General features: G+C 34.5%; 1 protein-coding gene across 3 annotated transcripts in view; it reads right to left on the bottom strand.

Annotated features, from left to right (window-relative positions):
* Positions 1-3355: 3355 nt before the first annotated feature.
* The window catches only part of LOC110458646, a 24906-nt gene continuing 7620 nt past the window's right edge, over positions 3356-20641 (bottom strand). For all 3 annotated transcript variants that reach the window (XM_021510443.1, XM_021510444.1, XM_021510442.1), the window contains exons 2-8: positions 18151-18179; positions 17123-17171; positions 14071-14145; positions 13306-13422; positions 7982-8313; positions 5298-5429; positions 3356-3502 (exon numbers count right to left, since the gene is read on the bottom strand). In XM_021510443.1, the coding sequence (XP_021366118.1) occupies positions 3398-3502; positions 5298-5429; positions 7982-8313; positions 13306-13422; positions 14071-14145; positions 17123-17171; positions 18151-18174 (834 nt within the window). In that variant the 5' untranslated portion in view covers positions 18175-18179 and the 3' untranslated portion in view covers positions 3356-3397. The remainder of the gene's footprint in view (positions 3503-5297; positions 5430-7981; positions 8314-13305; positions 13423-14070; positions 14146-17122; positions 17172-18150; positions 18180-20641) is intronic.

Genomic DNA, 20641 nt, shown 5'->3' with positions numbered 1-20641 from the left:
TTAATGAACATATTGATTGTCATTGTATCAACCTTTCTGTCTTAATGAACACATTAAATGTCATTGTCTCAACATTTCTGTCTTAATGAACACATTAAATGTCATTGTCTCAACATTTCTGTCTTGGTGAACACAATGGATGTCATTGTCTCAACCTTTCTGTCTTGGTGAACACAATGGATGTCATTGTCTCAAACTTATTGTCTTGGTGAACACATTAAATGTCATTGTCTCAAACTTTCTGTCTTGGTGAACACATTAAATGTCATTGTCTCAACCTTTCTGTCTTAATGAACATATTGAATGTCATTGTATCAACCTTTCTGTCTTAATGAACACATTAAATGTCATTGTCTCAACATTTCTGTCTTAATGAACACATTAAATGTCATTGTCTCAACATTTCTGTCTTGGTGAACACAATGGATGTCATTGTCTCAAACTTTCTGTCTTGGTGAACACAATGGATGTCATTGTCTCAAACTTATTGTCTTGGTGAACACATTAAATGTCATTGTCTCAAACTTTCTGTCTTGGTGAACACATTAAATGTCATTGTCTCAACCTTTCTGTCTTAATGAACATATTGAATGTCATTGTATCAACCTTTCTGTCTTAATGAACACATTAAATGTCATTGTCTCAACATTTCTGTCTTAATGAACACATTAAATGTCATTGTCTCAACATTTCTGTCTTGGTGAACACAATGGATGTCATTGTCTCAAACTTTCTGTCTTCGTGAACACAATGGATGTCATTGTCTCAAACTTTCTGTCTTCGTGAACACATTAAATGTCATTGTCTCAAACTTTTTGTCTTGGTGAACACATTAAATGTCATTGTCTCAAACTTATTGTCTTGGTGAACATATTAAATGTCATTGTCTCAACATTTCTGTATTGGTGAACACATTAAATGTCATTGTCTCAACATTTCTGTCTTGGTGAGCACAATGGATGTCATTGTCTCAACATTTCTGTCTTGGTGAACACAATGGATGTCATTGTCTCAAACTTTCTGTCTTGGTGAACATATTAAATGTCATTGTCTCAAACTTATTGTCTTGGTGAACACATTGGATGTCATTGTCTCAAACTTTCTGTCTTCGTGAACACATTAAATGTCATTGTCTCAAACTTTCTGTCTTGGTGAACACAATAAATGTCATTGTCTCAACCTTTCTATCTTGGTGAACATATTAAATGTCATTGTCTCAAACGTTCTGTCTTCGTAAACACATTAAATGTCATTGTCTCAAACTTTCTGTCTTCGTGAACACATTAAATGTCATTGTCTCAAACTTATTGTCTTGGTGAACATATTAAATGTCATTGTCTCAACATTTCTGTCTTAATGAGCACATTCAATGTCATTGTCTCAACATTTCTGTCTTAATGAGCACATTCAATGTCATTGTCTCAACATTTCTGTCTTAATGAACATATTAAATGTCATTGTCTCAAACTTTCTGTCTTGGTGAACACAATAAATGCCATTGTCTCAACCTTTCTATCTTGGTGAACATATTAAATGTCATTGTCTCAAACTTTCTGTATTGGTGAACACATTAAATGTCATTGTCTCAACCTTTCTGTCTTGGTGAACACAATGGATGTCATTGTCTCAAACTTATTGTCTTGGTGAACACATTGGATGTCATTGTCTCAAACTTTCTGTCTTGGTGAACACAATAAATGTCATTGTCTCAACCTCTCTATCTTGGTGAACATATTAAATGTCATTGTCTCAAACTTTCTGTCTTGGTGAACACATTAAATGTCATTGTGTCAACCTTTCTGTCTTGGTAAACACATTGGATGTCATTGTCTCAAACTTTCTGTCTTGGTGAACACAATAAATGTCATTGTCTCAACCTTTCTCTCTTGGTGAACATATTAAATGTCATTGTCTCAAACTTATTGTCTTGGTGAACACATTGGATGTCATTGTCTCAAACTTTCTGTCTTCGTGAACACAATGGATGTCATTGTCTCAAACTTATTGTCTTGGTGAACACATTGGATGTCATTGTCTCAAACTTTCTGTCTTGGTGAACACAATGGATGTCATTGTCTCAAACTTTCTGTCTTCGTGAACACAATGGATGTCATTGTCTCAAACTTATTGTCTTGGTGAACACATTGGATGTCATTGTCTCAAACTTTCTGTCTTGGTGAACACACTAAATGTCATTGTCTCAACATTTCTGTCTTGGTGAACACATTAAATGTCATTGTGTCAACCTTTCTGTCTTGGTAAACACATTGGATGTCATTGTCTCAAACTTTCTGTATTCGTGAACACATTAAATGTCATTGTCTCAAACTTATTGTCTTAATGAACATATTAAATGTCATTGTCTCAAACTTATTGTCTTGGTGAACACATTGGATGTCATTGTCTCAAACTTTCTGTCTTCGTGAACCCATTAAATGTCATTGTCTCAAACTTTCTGTCTTGGTGAACACAATAAATGTCATTGTCTCAACCTCTCTATCTTGGTGAACATATTAAATGTCATTGTCTCAAACTTTCTGTATTGGTGAACACATTAAATGTCATTGTCTCAAACTTATTGTCTTGGTGAACACATTAAATGTCATTGTCTCAACATTTCTGTCTTGTTGATGACATTGAATGCCGATGCCTTTGCCTTTCTCGCAGCTAATCATGTGATATTACGGTAATTAATTATTTAAAGTATATTTAACGAAAATGAACTTACAGCGTAGATAGAAACAGCATACGTGGTCAATTAATATGTATACGGGGGTTTCAACTCTTTTAATAGTGTAAATTCGATCGACTTGATTTTTCTCTTTTTTTTTAATATTTACGTTAAATTTCCTATCCGTGTACATCGGGTAAATATCTCACAGGTAAGCACTTACTGGAGGCACGGTAGTCCAGTGGTAGGACGCCGGGCTCGTGACCGAAGGTTCAAGTCACGGCACGGTGCTGTGTTGTATCTTTGAGCAAGATACTTTACTCCGCTTGTTCCAGTCTACTCAGCTGTAAATGAGTACGTGGTTTGGCAGTGCTAGAATTGTTGAATGCTAGTCGTTAGCACCGAAATGGCAGCTCCGGCTGTATGCCCCCCAGGGAGTTGAGAAAGATATTGGCTGGTTTCAAAGCCCCTATAATATAACCACGGATTATAAGATGTGAACCGCTTTGAGACAACCTACGAACCAGGTTATGGTAAAGCGGTATATAAGAACCTCGAATTATTATTATTATTTTTAGTACGTAAAAAGAGAGTGTTGCCCCAATTTTGGCCGACATGAAGATGTGTATATATCCTCGAGATGTTTTTTTCACTCGAATTGATAATGGGAGAAGCTTAGTTAATCAAATCACTTTATTTTCTGTATTATTCCTCGCAGCATTTTATCTATGTCTCGACAATGTGATAAAATTCGGGAGCTAGCGCCCCCTGGTGGTTATCATCTGTAATCGTCAGTATGTAGGGGGCGCTCTCACATGACTGGACTACCATCTATAAAAAATAGAAAGGTTAATGTAAATAAAAAAAATACATACTACATAATAAATAAATATGTATATAAATACGGCGAACATGGAAACTTGGGGAGATAAGGGTACCACTGCAACTTTTTAGTATTTTCCTTATACGTAGAAGCTAGAACAACCAATAGAAGATTATCTTCCTCTTGTTCAGGTATTGATCACAGGGACCTGGTAATTTTTTACAGCTATATTTGAACCTAAAGTAAGGTGTTCAGAGTAATTTTACATGTTATAGATCACAGAAACATGCACTGTTGGTTCAGCGAAAAAATGGCTGCGATTCCAGCCATCACACCAAGGGTCTCGGCACGAGGCTGACGTCAACCTCACTTATATACAAAAATGTGGCACGATGACTGCGAAAAAACTCTGAAATGGCGTGTGTTTTTCGAGGAAACGGAGATCATGTCCGCGGAAGGAGAATACATTTTACGTGCATGTAGGAGGTTTTTAATAGAAAAATTATCCATCTTTCCAACGGTACTAAGCATTTTCCCGTAGATCAACAAGAAATGTTGATTTTGATGCAAGAAAGTTAGGTGGGGTCGACTTTTCGACATCGAGAGTTTTCCGCCATTCTCCTATATATGATCATTGGGGTGTAATTTTTACCGAAGGTCGATCTTAAAACATGTAAAATTACTCTGAAAACCTTACTTTAGGTCCAGATATACATGTAGCTGTCACGAATTCTCAGGTCCCTGTGGTAGTGATATCTCTCTGTTCAAAGTTAACTTCATAGGCCTTGAGGCTTTTATTTTGATACTGTGTATGGATAACAAAGTCCCGAGTTCGATTCCCTCAGTTTCTCGATTTCGTTTTTTGTTTATTTCTATTTTCAAATACTCGACTTTTGAACAACTATATTGTGTTACTGTAAAATGCATCGCAAGATGTGATATATAAGGCATACGACTTTTCTCTGGTAATATTTCTGTCCACAAAACATGGTACTTGATTATACCCTTTACCTTACTATAAACTGGGAAATTTCGCTGCAGTTTACTTTTCGCCTTTTTCGCCCTCCGTGATGAGGGCGGATTAATTCTTACAGCAAATATAATTTAACAACATAATAAACATGGTAATTAAATGTGAAGGGCGAAAATAACACAGGGCGAAAATAAATTTCAAATCCCCGGTATATGTTACATGTAATTTATACGGTTCAATTTTGAAATTAACAGCATTGTATTTAAATTGATTTTAAATGATTGGTGCCTTATATGGTCGTTTCACGATCTCCAACCGATACTTTTAAGCTTATATTTTTGAAAGAAAATGCTTTTAGGTAAGACCAAAATAAATTGCTATATATGTATTTGAAAAAAAAAAGTTTGACAACTAGCGATAATAAATTATACCTATATGTGGGGTCAACTGAGGGGCAGTTAAGTTATAGATCTTTCGTTTCTCTGTTATAATAAATTTAATATACATTCAAAACACATTCTGTCAGTCACAATCAATTCATCAATAAAATGTACTCAAAACAAGAATAAGTTCCATTCAATGTGAACTCTCATTTTGACCATAAAACTTTGTTAAAATGTGAATGAGAAATATATTATGCACTTGTGAGAAGGGATATCTCTATATACATTTATACTACAATTTATATCTCCCAATGGGTAAAACAGATTGTTTTTTCTTCAAATATAGCAATTTATGTAGGATTGACCCAAAGTTATCTCTATGCAAAATAATCCTTGTCTGTGAGATGCCGTAAAAATTGAAGTTGAAGGCATTCGGAACACAATTACCTTAAATCCATTCGGAACACACTCCAGGAACACTCCTGACAAGGCCAGGGAAAGGTTCCTTACTTCTCCTGTTCCTACGTCGAATGCCTTGATCGCTGTGTAAGGGCTGTGATTGTAACAGTTTCTCATGATCTGTAACGTTTTAAAAACAATTTGCTGAAAATATTATTTCTTTACTTTGTTTTGTAAGTAAAAGTTTTACCAAACAATTTTTTCTTTTCATATTAATTAATATTATATCTATGGTATTTAGTATCAATAATTTTTTAATCTTTTCTCACGGAATTCTAAATTCTAATTTTACTAATCTTTGTCCGATCAATTGTATTGCTAAGTTTTGAATGGATGGTTTTGTAATTGTATTTTACTGTTGTGAAGAATGTATTAAATATTTTACGAAACCCTGTGTTTATATGTCGCTACGTTAATAAGTTGAATTGTATATTTTTTTTTAACAAACTCTGTGCAATGTGTCACCATAAAAAGTAAGATATTTGCAACTGTGACATCAACAATCTTAATAGTGGCCATAACATATTATCTTAATATCAGTACACTGAAGAGCGACAAATTATAGTTTTAAATAATATATAAATGATAAAAAGGTTCTAGGGTACCGAGGAGTGATATTTAGATTTTACCATTCAGCGTTGAAGTTAACGATTTATTCATTTTTCAAGTGAGCGCCATATCGCGATATAATACTGCTTCACTACTGTTCGAATGTGACTCAGACATAATACTGCTTCAGTACTGTTCGAATGTGACTCAGACATAATACTGCTTCAGTACTGTTCGAATGTGACTCAGACATAATACTTGCTTCAGTACTGTTCGAATGTGACTCAGACATAATACTTGCTTCAGTACTGTTCGAATGTGACTCAGACATAATACTTGCTTCAGTACTGTTCGAATGTGACTCAGACATAATACTTGCTTCAGTACTGTTCGAATGTGACTCAGACATAATACTTGCTTCAGTACTGTTCGAATGTGACTCAGACATAATACTTGCTTCAGTACTGTTCGAATGTGACTCAGACATAATACTTGCTTCAGTACTGTTCGAATGTGACTCAGACATAATACTTGCTTCAGTACTGTTCGAATGTGACTCAGACATAATACTTGCTTCAGTACTGTTCGAATGTGACTCAGACATAATACTTGCTTCAGTACTGTTCGAATGTGACTCAGACATAATACTTGCTTCAGTACTGTTCGAATGTGACTCAGACATAATACTTGCTTCAGTACTGTTCGAATGTGACTCAGACATAATACTTGCTTCACTACTGTTCGAATGTGACTCAGACATAATACTTGCTTCACTACTGTTCGAATGTGACTCAGACATAATACTGCTTCAGTACTGTTCGAATGTGACTCAGACATAATACTGCTTCAGTACTGTTCGAATGTGACTCAGACATAATACTTGCTTCAGTACTGTTCGAATGTGACTCAGACATAATAAACACGCTGAAAAGTATACTGCTGAAAGAAAAAAACCAATCTGCAGCGCAAAACACGATAACATTAAAGGTGAATTCATTTCAAATGAACTAAATGCCTAGATAACGTCAGAATTGAACAAATCTCCAACACCGTCTGTCTTTGGCACAGTACGTGGGTATCATAATAATTGTCCGAAATAGTCACATCACTCTGAGTAAATCGGTACCAGGTTAAACTTCTACCATTTCTATCGGGTTACAAGGCGTGACACCCTCTATGAGTAAGGCATCGCGGGACCTAGAAACTTCTACCATTTCTATCGTGTTACAAGGCGTGACACCCTCTATGAGTACGGGACCTAGAATTGGAGGAGACATTCGAATACAGAACTATGTCTTTTTTAAGAATTATGATACACGTTATATACTATATATATTGTAGCTTATTTATCATTCTTGTTGGCCGAAATGGAAGCGCGCAGGGGGTATTAATGAGAGAAGAATACAGAGTAACCCAGGGGGAAAAATCGCACTAATTCAGGCAGATGGCCCTGTGCTATTTAACGTCCGACTGGGGTGTCAAACCACAGCTGCCTTTATAGTAAAAGGCGAGTACACTGACCACTGCGCAATTTGACCACCCACGACACTATAGCGAGATCGACTGAGGTTGGAGACGAGAAATAACCAATAAAGGAGGGACAATAAAAGGAGGGGAAGGGGACAAACCTCGAAGCCTCCAAAACAATACCGACAAGCTGATACCAATCATCACGTGCCCATGCTCCAACGACAAAAGTATCGGATTTGTCCGAAACATTGAACTAGTTGTCATTTCAGCAAACACCGCCAGGTAATGAACGGTTTCAGTCAAAAATGTGTTTGTCATTACCTATCGATCTCAGTATTTCGGTGAATCGTAGTAATGATCCTAATACCAATTCAGACTGTTAGCCTAGATATCCCACAGAATGAGCCAAAATGGTATGGCTTCTAGATGAAGTCTCTGTTTGGGCAAACAATACTGTAGAATTCCTCGTGGAGATTACTATTGTTATAAATCCTATTTACCATACCATACTTGGTACATGTACAGGTCATTAACACTAATCACGTGTTGACATATACCTTGCTTTGTAACCCATGGTTACCGTGCTTACTTTAAAAAGGACGTCAACTCTACTTTGAAAATTGATAATCATGTTATCAGACAGAAGTGCTGACCTTGGATCCTTTGTAGAGAGTTGACTGAGTTGTGACGTCACAAACGCTGTACACGAGGTCATCCGAAGGTGAATTGTCTGGATGTCCCAGACTTTCTTTATGAAAGTTGGTGTGAAGTGTAATCGCGACATTTAACGCAACAGCGTCTAATACTTTTATCTTCTCACAGCCAACTGGTGCAGAGGCCATGGGTGTAGACGTTATCGGAGCAGATGTGACAGGGGCAAAGGTCGTTGGAGCAGGATTCATCGGAGTCGCCGGCACAGAGGTCATGACATGAACTGGAGGATAGGTAGGAGGTTCATAGGTCTTCTGTCTAGTGGTGAAATGACCTGCATTGTAACAAAGATCAGTGGAATGACCTACTTTGTACGTTGATATCAGTGGAAAGACCTACAAAGTATGCAAATACAAGTGGGATGTCGTACATTTTAAGTAAATATCAGTGGAATGACCTACATTGTACGTGAATATCAATGGAATGACCTACATTTTAAGTAAATATCAGTGGAATGACCTACATTGTACGTGAATATCAGCGGAATGACCTACATTGTACGTAAATATCAGTGGAATAACATACATTGTACGTTGATATCAGTGGAATGACCTACATTGTGCGTAAATATCAGTGGAATGGCCTACATTGTACGTGAATATTTGTGGAATGACATACATTGTACGTTGATATCAGCGGAATGACCTACATTGTACGTGAATATCAGTGGAATGACCTACATTGTACGTGAATATCAGCGGTATGACCTACATTGTACGTAAATATCAGTGGAATGACCTACAATGTATGTACATATCAGTGGAATGACCTACATTGTACGTTAATATCAGTGGAATGACCTTCATTTTAAGTAAATTTCAGTGAAATGATCTACATTGTGCGTGAATATCAGTGGAATGACCTACATTGTGCGTAAATATCAGTGGAATGTCCTACATTGTACGTGAATATCAGTGGAATGACCTACATTGTACGTGAATATCAGTGGAATGACCTACATTGTACGTGAATATCAGTGGAATGACCTACATTGTACGTGAATATCAGTGGAATGACCTACATTGTACGTGAATATCAGTGGAATGACCTACATTGTACGTGAATATCAGTGGAATGACCTACATTGTACGTGTATATCAGTGGAATGACCTACATTGTATGTACATATCAGTGGAATGACCTACAATGTACATGAATATCAGTGGAATGACCTATATTTTAAGTAAATATCAGTGTAATGACCTTCATTGTGCGTGAATATCAGTGGAATGACCTACATTGTGCGTGAATATCAGTGGAATGACCTACATTGTACGTGAATATCAGTGGAATGACCTACATTGTACGTGAATATCAGTGGAATGACCTACATTGTACGTGAATATCAGTGGAATGACCTACATTGTACGTGTATATCAGTGGAATGACCTACATTGTATGTACATATCAGTGGAATGACCTACAATGTACATGAATATCAGTGGAATGACCTATATTTTAAGTAAATATCAGTGTAATGACCTTCATTGTGCGTGAATATCAGTGGAATGACCTACATTGTACGTGAATATCAGTGGAATGACCTACATTGTACGTGAATATCAGTGGAATGACCTACATTGTACGTGAATATCAGTGGAATGACCTACATTGTACGTGAATATCAGTGGAATGACCTACATTGTACGTGAATATCAGTGGAATGACCTACATTGTACGTGAATATCAGTGGAATGACCTACATTGTACGTGAATATCAGTGGAATGACCTACATTGTACGTGAATATCAGTGGAATGACCTACATTGTACGTGAATATCAGTGGAATGACCTACATTGTACGTGAATATCAGTGGAATGACCTACATTGTACGTGAATATCAGTGGAATGACCTACATTGTACGTTGATATCAGTGGAATCTCCTACATTTTACGTGAATATCAGTGGAATGACCTACATTGTACGTGAATATCAGTGGAATGACCTACATTGTATGTGAATATCAGTGAAATGACCTACATTGTGCGTGAATATAAGTTGAATGACCGGCATTGTATGTGAATATCTGTGGAATGACCTACAGTGTACGTAAAAACTGTCGAATCAACTACATTGTACGAAAATATCAGTAGAATCACCTACATTGTACGTAAATATCAGTGGAATGACCTACATTGTACGTAAAAATATGTCGAATCAACTACATTGTACGTAAATATCAGTGGAATGACCTACATTGTACGTAAATATCAGTAGAATGACCTACATTTTACGTAAATATCAGTGGAAAGACCTACATTGCACGTTAATATCAGTGGAAAGACCTACATTGTGCGTGATTATCAGTGGAATGACCTACTTTGTACGTTGATATCAGAAGAATGACCTACATTTTACGTAAATATCAGTGGAAAGACCTACATTGCAGGTTAATATCAGTGGAAAGACCTACATTGTGCGTGATTATCAGTGGAATGACCTACTTTGTACGTTGATATCAGAAGAATGACCTACATTTTACGTAAATATCAGTGGAAAGACCTACATTGCAGGTTAATATCAGTGGAAAGACCTACATTGTGCGTGATTATCAGTGGAATGACCTACTTTGTACGTTGATATCAGAAGAATGACCTACATTTTACGTAAATATCAGTGGAAAGACCTACATTGCAGGTTAATATCAGTGGAAAGACCTACATTGTGCGTGATTATCAGTGGAATGACCTACTTTGTACGTTGATATCAGAAGAATGACCTACATTTTACGTAAATATCAGTGGAAAGACCTACATTGTACGTGATTATCAGTGGAATGACGTACATTGTACGTTGATATCAGAAGAATGACCTACATTTTATGTAAGTATCAGCGGAATGATCTACATTGCACTTGGAATAGGGTTAACTAATGTTTCTATACTAACTGTTAAGGATGTACTCCTCTGAGAAGCTAAAGACTTCCTGTATTAAACAATTGCTCTGATATGTTTTTGTGTGATTTTTTTTACCAAACTATTTCATACGACATCTTCCGAGTGTTCCATGAATGTTTTCGCAAATTATATAATAAAATCTTCTTCTAAATCATGGAAGCGTTTATTTAATTTATACTTTTATCTCAGAGAACTTTTATCTCAGAGAACCCTTTATCTCAGAGAACTTTTATCTCGGAGAACTTTTATCTCAGAGAAGCAATTCAAGCTACGCCTACCACTTGTTTTTAATTGCTAAAATGCTCATTTTTGCACCATTATTTTGTAGATTTAACAACTGCTGTAAACAATTTCTGCCATTAAACTTTCTTTAATAGGCTCAATAGATAAAAATAGGCTGTGTTTATTAAACAGGGAAAAATACAGCAACCGTGGCCAGTTGTCAGTGTGTTTCTATGTAGTGCTTGTGTGGAATACAAATATTGTACAACTTTCCACTTTGTTGCATATTATTTTCATATTATTGAACGTTTAAAATTTACACAGCAATAATCAACTACAGATTCTCGTACTACTGCAAAAAAACTGGCATGACGATGGCTATGATAAGTCACTTCTGAAAGGAAACAAGTTCCATCCTCGACCGTTATGAAATATTAATAAGGATGAAATAAACATGGGGTAGACAACAAGAGTGTTCTGAATGTAAACATTTATAAGATGGATTTGACTGGGATTCGAACCCTGGACCCGAGACTGTTATACTATCGCTCTAACCGACTGAGCTTCCTAGCCATCAGAATTGTACGGGCCCATTTGTGCTACAGCTTTACCCAAACGGAAGTAAAGGGGAGATAACTGTATCTATAAATAATAATACAGTACAGTGGGACAGGTACCTTTAAACATAGCGATACAATGTTACTTAAGTAATAAATCTAAACAAAATTGGATAGTGACAATAACAACAACAAAACAAAAAACAATAAACAAATCAAAGCACACTAATGATAATAATAAAACAGAACATCGACCTACATATCACACAAAGAAATAGCATAATTCCCAAGGAGAGTATGATGACCACCATAAAACTTGTCCAGCATCTTTTTTAAAGCTGAAAGTGTAAGCTAAAAAGCTTTCAAATAAGATTAAAAACAATTGTTTTGTTTTGAGATGTTCCGGCTATCGCCGTACATACGGAAGCGCCGACAGTTTAGAATGTACTTGCTTGGTAACGAGTAACCAATCGCAACTTCTCGGCCAATTCCGGCTAGGCGCGGAATCATACCTCGAAGTATGATTCCGCGCCTAGCCGGAATTGGCCGAGAAATTGCGATTGAACGAGTAACGTCACTGTACCCAAATCGGGACACTTTTTAGATAAATATCAATGTTCTTTTAACCTTACTATCAGTTCAAAAAATGTTTGTTCATTTGTCATAAATAGATACTATCCACTTTTCATTTCTATTACAAGTTGATATTTTGGGCGCGTAGTTCCATAAATAAAACGCGAAATACCATCAGGGTTACGTAGGCCACTGAACCGGCGTAACTGTACCCTGAAAGGGACACTTCGGAATGTTGGCTAATATTTGGGGATAAACGATCAATTTCAGCAGAAAAGAAGACATATTTCAAATATTTTAGAGTCAAACAGGATTATGATTAAAAATTTTCTCCAAACTAGCATTAGTTTTGATAAAATAGACTTTTGAAAATGATATCCAAATAAATAGCGTCGCACGGTACGTAAATCAGGAAAGACTTGTTTTGGTAATTAATCTTACCTTTAAATTGTTCATGTAACGATAGTCAGCAGCCAATAAAGCTTAATACAGTTTAATTGTCAGAAAAGTAACATGAAACGAAAACTGTATACATAAAAGTACTTCTTTGCTTTGAATGACAGTTTCTTGTGCCGTTCTCCCATACGTGTCCCGTTTTCGGTACTGTCCCGATTTGGGTACAGTGCCGGTATGGGTCTCCCCGGCTGGGTATTCCGTCTTTGCGTATTGCAGAGTTATCTTCTCTTGTGAACAGGTATTGATTGTTACGTCATTTGTTTGAGAGAGTAACGTCATCAATTTTTGAGAAAATGACGTAATTTTCTCATACCAACCAATGACGTTACAATCAATACCTGTTCACAAGAGAAGATAACTCTGCAATACGCAAAGACGGAATGAAAAGCGCATTACCCGTCAAACTGGTTGTTCAATGTGTGCACAGGGTGACACTACAATGAATAGAACACTTGGACGACTTCGAACCAACGTTTTTCATCAGATCAGTTGGAGGATATGGAAATAGATGAAAGTTGTTAGTTTGTCCGGAAAGAAAAGCAACGACAAGTTGACTTACTGAGACAGTATCCCTTGCATTGATCGAGGTGATAGTCACAGTCGGGCCGGTTCTGTTGATGGCATTGTACAGCATGGTAGGGATGGGACCAAGATAGGGGACCATAATCTTTCGTGTCTAAAAAAACAACATAAGCACGTTATATGTTAATTATATAACAGCAATGCATATTCCTTCATCCCCTACTGACCGTCTGTCATTGGCTGAATAGATTGGTTTTAATTAAAAATAGATAAAAATAAAAATAGTTTCCAACATTGCAGATAAGGTTTAAGAGATCAAAACCGTATCCAATGCAATGCCTTAGGTGAATTTTTTGTAACAGAGTCAAACCAAGTTATTTCAGACAGTTTGTTTTCAATTTCAAAAAAGCGTAATTTAGAGAAAACTGTTCTTATTCTAATAATTTAGTAATAAATAATATCTACATGTAGCACTCAGTTAAAGATGAAGGTTAAACTGATGAAGTTATGAATACCAGCGTCCGGTAGAGTTGCAGATTTGTTCAACTATTCAGAGCAGCTGAGGACAAAGGTCTGAATAAATTCGTAAGATGATAGACTCGACATCTTTGATACTTTATTCACCACGCGACATTCAATAACATATATGAAAACTTTTTTTCCGGGAATGTGTCATTATTTCACTGATGCTCAAGATAGCCGAACATTGTGAAAAAATTCGCGTTGCTTTTTTATTTAAAAAAATGTCCACAGCACAAAAATGATCCCTCCATTATTCATACTGAATACAATCCATACTCACAGTCATAACAAGGGCAGCAAGCTGGACAAAGTGCAAAGTCACCACCGTGAAGGAGGTCATCGAATAGAAATCGAGCTGGAAAAGTACGCATAACGTTTATTGTTTATCTACATCTCGAGATATGGACATGTGCATGTACTTTGATGTGTAACATTAATGAATAAAATTCACTCAGTATTGAATTTCTTGATCGTGCCCTGTCGCGTTATATAACTAGGATAGTTTACGTGATTTGAGAGAAGTTCACCTAGTATATAATATCTTTATTACACATTGTCGAATTATATATCTAGAAAATTTTACAGGATTTAAAAACAATTTCACCAAGTATATAATATCTTAATTATACGATGTTGTTATTTGACTGTGAGGTTTTGTGTGATTTAAGACAAATTCACCCTGTATTGTATACTTTTATCATACCTTATCAAGTTATAATTTAATCTTGCTTGTAACAAGCATTTTCATTGGCTTAAAAAAATATGTTATCAGCCCATAACGTAAAAAAATGACGTCGCCGTCTGTAACGTCGCTTTTGATTGACTGATACAGCAGAGCAATAATTTCTAAGAGAAAAGAGTCCATCAATAAAAGTGGATTTCCACAGGGATTGTGTAAAGTAGATTAAATTATAAGGATTAACTTGAATATATTTTTCTTGTTATGGAGCTATAACACAAAAAAACGGAAGGTTTATTTAGAGTACACTCCGTTTTTTTGTGTTATAGCTTCATAACATGAAAAATATATTCAAGTTAATCCTTATATATAACTAGGAGGGTTTACGTGATTTAAGACGAATTGACTCATTATTGAATATCTTGATTATACCTTGTCGTGTTATAAAACTAAGAACGTTTACGTGTTTAAGACAAATTGACTCATTATTGAATATCTTGATTATACCCTGTCTTGTTATAACACTAGGAAAGGTTTGCGTTATTTCAGAGAAATTCAAACAGTATTAAACATATTTATTATGCCTTGTAAAATTATAAAACTTAGAATGTTTACTTGATTTCACACAAAAAAAACCCATTATTGAATATCTTGAATATACCTTGTAGTCTTATCTAACTTTGAATATGTTCATGATTTGTGACTTAATACACTCAGTATTGAATATCTGTATTGTACCGTTAAGGGGTAGATAGTTAGGTGTAGTTATATGATTTGTGACTTAATACACTCACTATTGAATATCTTTATTATACCGTTAAGGGGTAGATAGTTAGGTGTAGTTACATGATTTGTGACTTAATACACTCAGTATTGAAACCTTTATTGTACCGTTAAGGGGTAGATACATGATTTGTGACTTAATACACTCAGTATTGAAAACTTTATTGTACCGTTAAGGGGTAGATAGTTAGGTGTAGTTATATGATTTGTGACTTAATACACTCACTATTGAATATCTTTATTATACCGTTAAGGGTAGATAGTTAGGTGTAGTTACATGATTTGTGACTTAATACACTCAGTATTGAATATCTTTATTATACCGTTAAGGGGTAGATAGTTAGGTGTAGTTACATGATTTGTTACTTAATACACTCAGTATTGAATATCTTTATTGTACCGTTAAGGGGTAGATAGTTAGGTGTAGTTACATGATTTTTGACTTAATACACTCAGTATTGAATATCTTTATTGTACCGTTAAGGGGTAGATACATGATTTGTGACTTAATACACTCAGTATTGAATATCTTTATTATACCGTCAAGGGGTAGATAGTTAGGTTTAGTTACATGATTTGTGACTTAATACACTCAGTATTGAAACCTTTATTGTACCGTTAAGGGGTAGATAGTTAGGTGTAGTTATATGATTTGGGACTTAATACACTCACTATTGAATATCTTTATTATACCGTTAAGGGGTAGATAGTTAGGTGTAGTTACATGATTTTAAAGAAATTAATTCAGTATTGAAAGTATTTAACTTGTAGTTTCGACAGGATTGGATGTGTACCTTTTAGATGTACTAGAAAGTTTTCACTCGTGTTGAAGGCACGGAGTCTTTTCATAAAAGCTATCCTGTAAACAATACTGTTATCTTGTATACATTGGAATTGCCTAGTATACACTATTAACACATTTACGAAAGAGAAAAATAACAATATCGTCACCTGGAATGGACATTACTATATACAGTATTGCTTTTTTTTTTAACATTACACAAACATTTCACCTTAAAAATAAAATACATTAATATAGTATTACACAAAAATTTCACCTGAAAAATAAAATACATTAATTTAGTAAAATTACCTTGTATATAATAATAGAATACACAAAAAACTTCACCTTAAAAATATAATACATTAATATAGTAAAATTACCTTGTATACAATAATAGAATTACACAAAAACTTCACCTTAAAAATAAAATACATTAATATAGTATTACACAAAAATTTCACCTGAAAAATAAAATACATTAATTTAGTAAAATTACCTTGTATATAATAATAGAATACACAAAAAACTTCACCTTAAAAATATAATACATTAATATAGTAAAATTACCCTAAATACAACATGCTTAGAAAAATTACATTCTTTGTGGTATACAATTTCATAACATTACAATTATTTTCTATACAGTATAACTACCTGGTTACAAATAACTTTGTAAAATGTTAAGTAAAACATTTTTTATTTACCGATTATATACGGTAAAACCCCGTATATATTACAAAACCTTGTAAACAATAAAATAGATCTGTATATAATAGTTTCAGATGTTAGCGCTTTACCTTAACCCTTTTTTTTCAAAATGTTTAATAACCCCTAAATAACGTTTGAATTTTTATCAACTACAAAAATGCCATAATCAAATGTCTACCCTGAAAAATATTCAACATTTATATAACGTTATGTTAACGGGATCTACTTAGTAGCATTAACGTAATGTTAATTTAACACTGCAGTTCTGTCAATGGTATTGAAACGAAAATGCCTTTATAATACTGTTGTCTCCCTATTGATCTTAATTTAATTTCAATTAAATTGATTTTTTAAATTATATTTGTTAAGACTTCTTACCTGCTTTCGATGATGTTATGTCTATACACCCAATGGTAAAGAAGAAAACCTAAAACAGAAAAGTGGAGCGAAGGAATCGGGTAGAGTAATCTTATTGGAAAAGCGGGTTATACGTTTACATTTAAGTGAACATCTAAGAGATGTAAAAGAAACTCTTCAACAATTTAAATACAAATAAAAGGGAATCGTATAAAAGTTGTAAAGACAAACAATGCATACTATATTGTTAGTCCGAAAACATAAAGTATAAACACAAAATCGATTAAAACATCAACAGGAACTGAGGAGAATGTAAAATAAGAGAGAAGGCAACATTAGCCCTTATGAAACACCGGAGCTATATGTTCTGAATATAGAAACATTTCCGTCACCACATGTGGTAACAGTCATATTTACGCCAAATCCAGCATAGATTGAAGGTCATAAGCAAACTGCGACAAACAGAAAATGTATCTTTTCACTGCAATAGCCTAGCCCATCTATAGATGTTAAACGCAGGTCATTATTATGAAATTATGTAGAACAAAATATCAGTCGCATGCTAAATATATTTTATTTTACAAATAATTACGAAACAATTTATATCAACTTATATTGATCACCCTTTTCAGCCCAGATGTTAGCGCGCGAGGTCTTAATATGGGAAGAAACCGGTTTTCTCAAGTTTGCAGTCAAGTTACAGCGTCAGATGGCGTTTCTGTTAATGACGTCACTGATTTCATACGCTATATATATACATCATATATAACGTTTTTTGTGTAAGGTAGATTGGTTGAAAGACATGCGAATAAGGAATACACATTTACTGGTGCTAAAAGATTTATTTGAGATTGGAACAGAACAATGAAGGAATTTCACGAATACTTGGCTTTTTTCGCCTATTTGAAGATTTAAATATTTCATTTATCATAGAAAAAAACACTACTCTTTTTTATAAGATCTTCAAATTAAAATATCTCATTATAATCTTACATACACAGTTTGTGTAACAAGACGATGAGTTTATATAAATAATGTAATAGGCTTACCAATAATGCTGGAAAAACACCCATATCTCCTGAAATTTAACAAATAATGGTATTGTATATGATACACGAATTGCTTAGTTAACTTAATGGTTCATAATGGAACATTTTCAGGGATTATTCTTTTCAAAAATATCAAAATATGATATAAACATTAAACGGCTTGGGTTCCAAACCATTAAAATATGATATAAACATTAAACGGCTTGGGTTCCAAACCATTCTTTGAAATGAGGACACTTAATGATAAAAATAATAATAATGATATTTTAGTTGTTCTCAAATACAGGTACAGATTCTTTCAGCTAATCCAATATCATAATTCATTTAACACCTCCGGGTTAAACTGTATAAACAATCCATTTCTATGCCATGAACCAAGGAAGGGTTTATATATATATGTATACCTCCAGACGAATATAGAATTAATTTACCAAACACCGAATTCACTTTCCACATGATAAGGCAGCAACTATATTAAGAAGGAACAAAACTAAAGAGGAGGAACCGTTTACCTTATAGCCTTAAAATAAATAAAACTAAAGAGGAGGAACTTTTACCTTATAGCCTTAAAATAAACAAAACTAAAGAGGAGGAACCGTTTACCTTATAGCCTTAAAATAAACAAAACTAATGAAAAGGAACTTTTACCTTATAGCCTTAAAATAAATAAAACTAAAGAAGAGGAACCTTTTACCTTATAGCCTTAAAATAAACAAAACTAAAGAAGAGGAACAGTTTACCTTATAGCCTTAAAATAAACAAAACTAAAGAAAAGGAACCTTTTATCTTATAGCCTTAAAATAAACAAAACTAAAGAAGAGGAGCCTTTTACCTTATAGCCTTAAAATACCTTATATTTACATTTGCATGGCATTGTCACTATATATCCTCTTTGAAAGCTGTGTCGTTGATGGGACTTTAATTACCATGCATCACGAGACACAATTCTGAGCGTATTAATACAACACTGACCGGAACTACAATATCCAATATAAAAAAACATGACGGCTGCTGAAATATCGCTGGGCATTGTGAGATTTGACAATGTCATTGTAAATTTATGTGCAAAATAAAAAATAAAATACGAAAACAAGACCAAGGTCTGCAATATCGTACAAAATGCACATCGGTTGAAATCACCAATGCCGGCAATGGAAACCATTTTAGCGCTCATGCAATTTATCAGAAATATCGTCTGTTACACTGCACTGATAAAAAGGGGTTCGTTACAAATGTCTGAAATACACATATTCTATAGACCTACTGACACATATGTTACAGACCTACTGATATGAGTCACAGCACACATAAACATTTCAGACATTCGTAACGAACCTGGGCTCCGTCGCAAGATCACTCACTTCAAACGCTATCAGTTTCACGCGTCTCGCATCCACGGTTCCTCAGTTTCTGACGACATGTCAAATAACGAGTCTGTTATAGAATCTATCGACTGTTGTCAGGTTCCCATACAATCAACAAATAAATTCACGCCTGGATTCTTCACAAAATGAGCAAAGAGAAAAGTTCGAATTAACTTCCAAAAATAACTCCCTCGTGGAGGGCAAGGTCGGATTTACGGTGTTCACTGTATTTGTCCATGCGCGAAATTTGTTCCGGGGAAAAATCGAAACAATTTCAAATCTAACTTTCAGCTCAGAGTTCTATTGATAAACTTAGATCACCATATAGACATATGATACGCAATTGTATTGATACTGAATTGTGGAATAAAATTGAAGTGTTTGTTAAAATTTCAAAGTACTACTTTGTTTGCCAATCAGCACGCGACAATACGCTGTTCAAACTATTGAACGAAATTGTGTGGACTGTCGATAAGGCGGGCATTTTTAATTTTAAATATAAATTATAGTTAAAAAAGAACATAAGAGTCAGAGAAAACATGAATATAAGTACTGAACTGTTTTTGTATGGTATTTATGATCTATTTGAATGACACAGCTTTGCAAGCAAACAACATAATGCGCGCTACAATGCTTAAATAAAGCCCCTCATTTATATATACAATAAAACCTTGATATAATGCCCCTCGTTTATATATACAGTGAAACCTTGATTTAGTTTAAACTTTATTTTATTGATGTTTAATTACAATAGTACATGGTTATAAATACAGAAAAGGATCCAGAAACAAGTACATAGTACTTATGTAAATCCGTCTCCTTGTAGACATAACAGCAGCTATGGATCAGTACTGACAATATTATAATTCATATAAATAAATATAAATATATATAAAGTATAACATGTGCAGGGAAAAGAAAGAGAAAGGGTGCAAGGATTTATAGTGGGATGGGGGACGATGTTTGATGGGGAAGCGATGGGCATCAAAACTGCATTGAGAGAACAAACGCTGATTGCATGAATACAAACCACAACAAACATGATTACTGATATGAATGAAGTAAAAGTTTCTTTAAAAACGTCTAGACTGAATGATGAAGTTTTGAACACAGTCAAAAATAATTTC

The sequence above is a fragment of the Mizuhopecten yessoensis genome, unplaced genomic scaffold (assembly GCF_002113885.1).
Source record: "Mizuhopecten yessoensis strain PY_sf001 unplaced genomic scaffold, ASM211388v2 scaffold9683, whole genome shotgun sequence".
Taxonomy (NCBI): Eukaryota; Metazoa; Mollusca; class Bivalvia; order Pectinida; family Pectinidae; genus Mizuhopecten; species Mizuhopecten yessoensis.
This window is presented reverse-complemented; position numbering and strand designations above follow the sequence as displayed.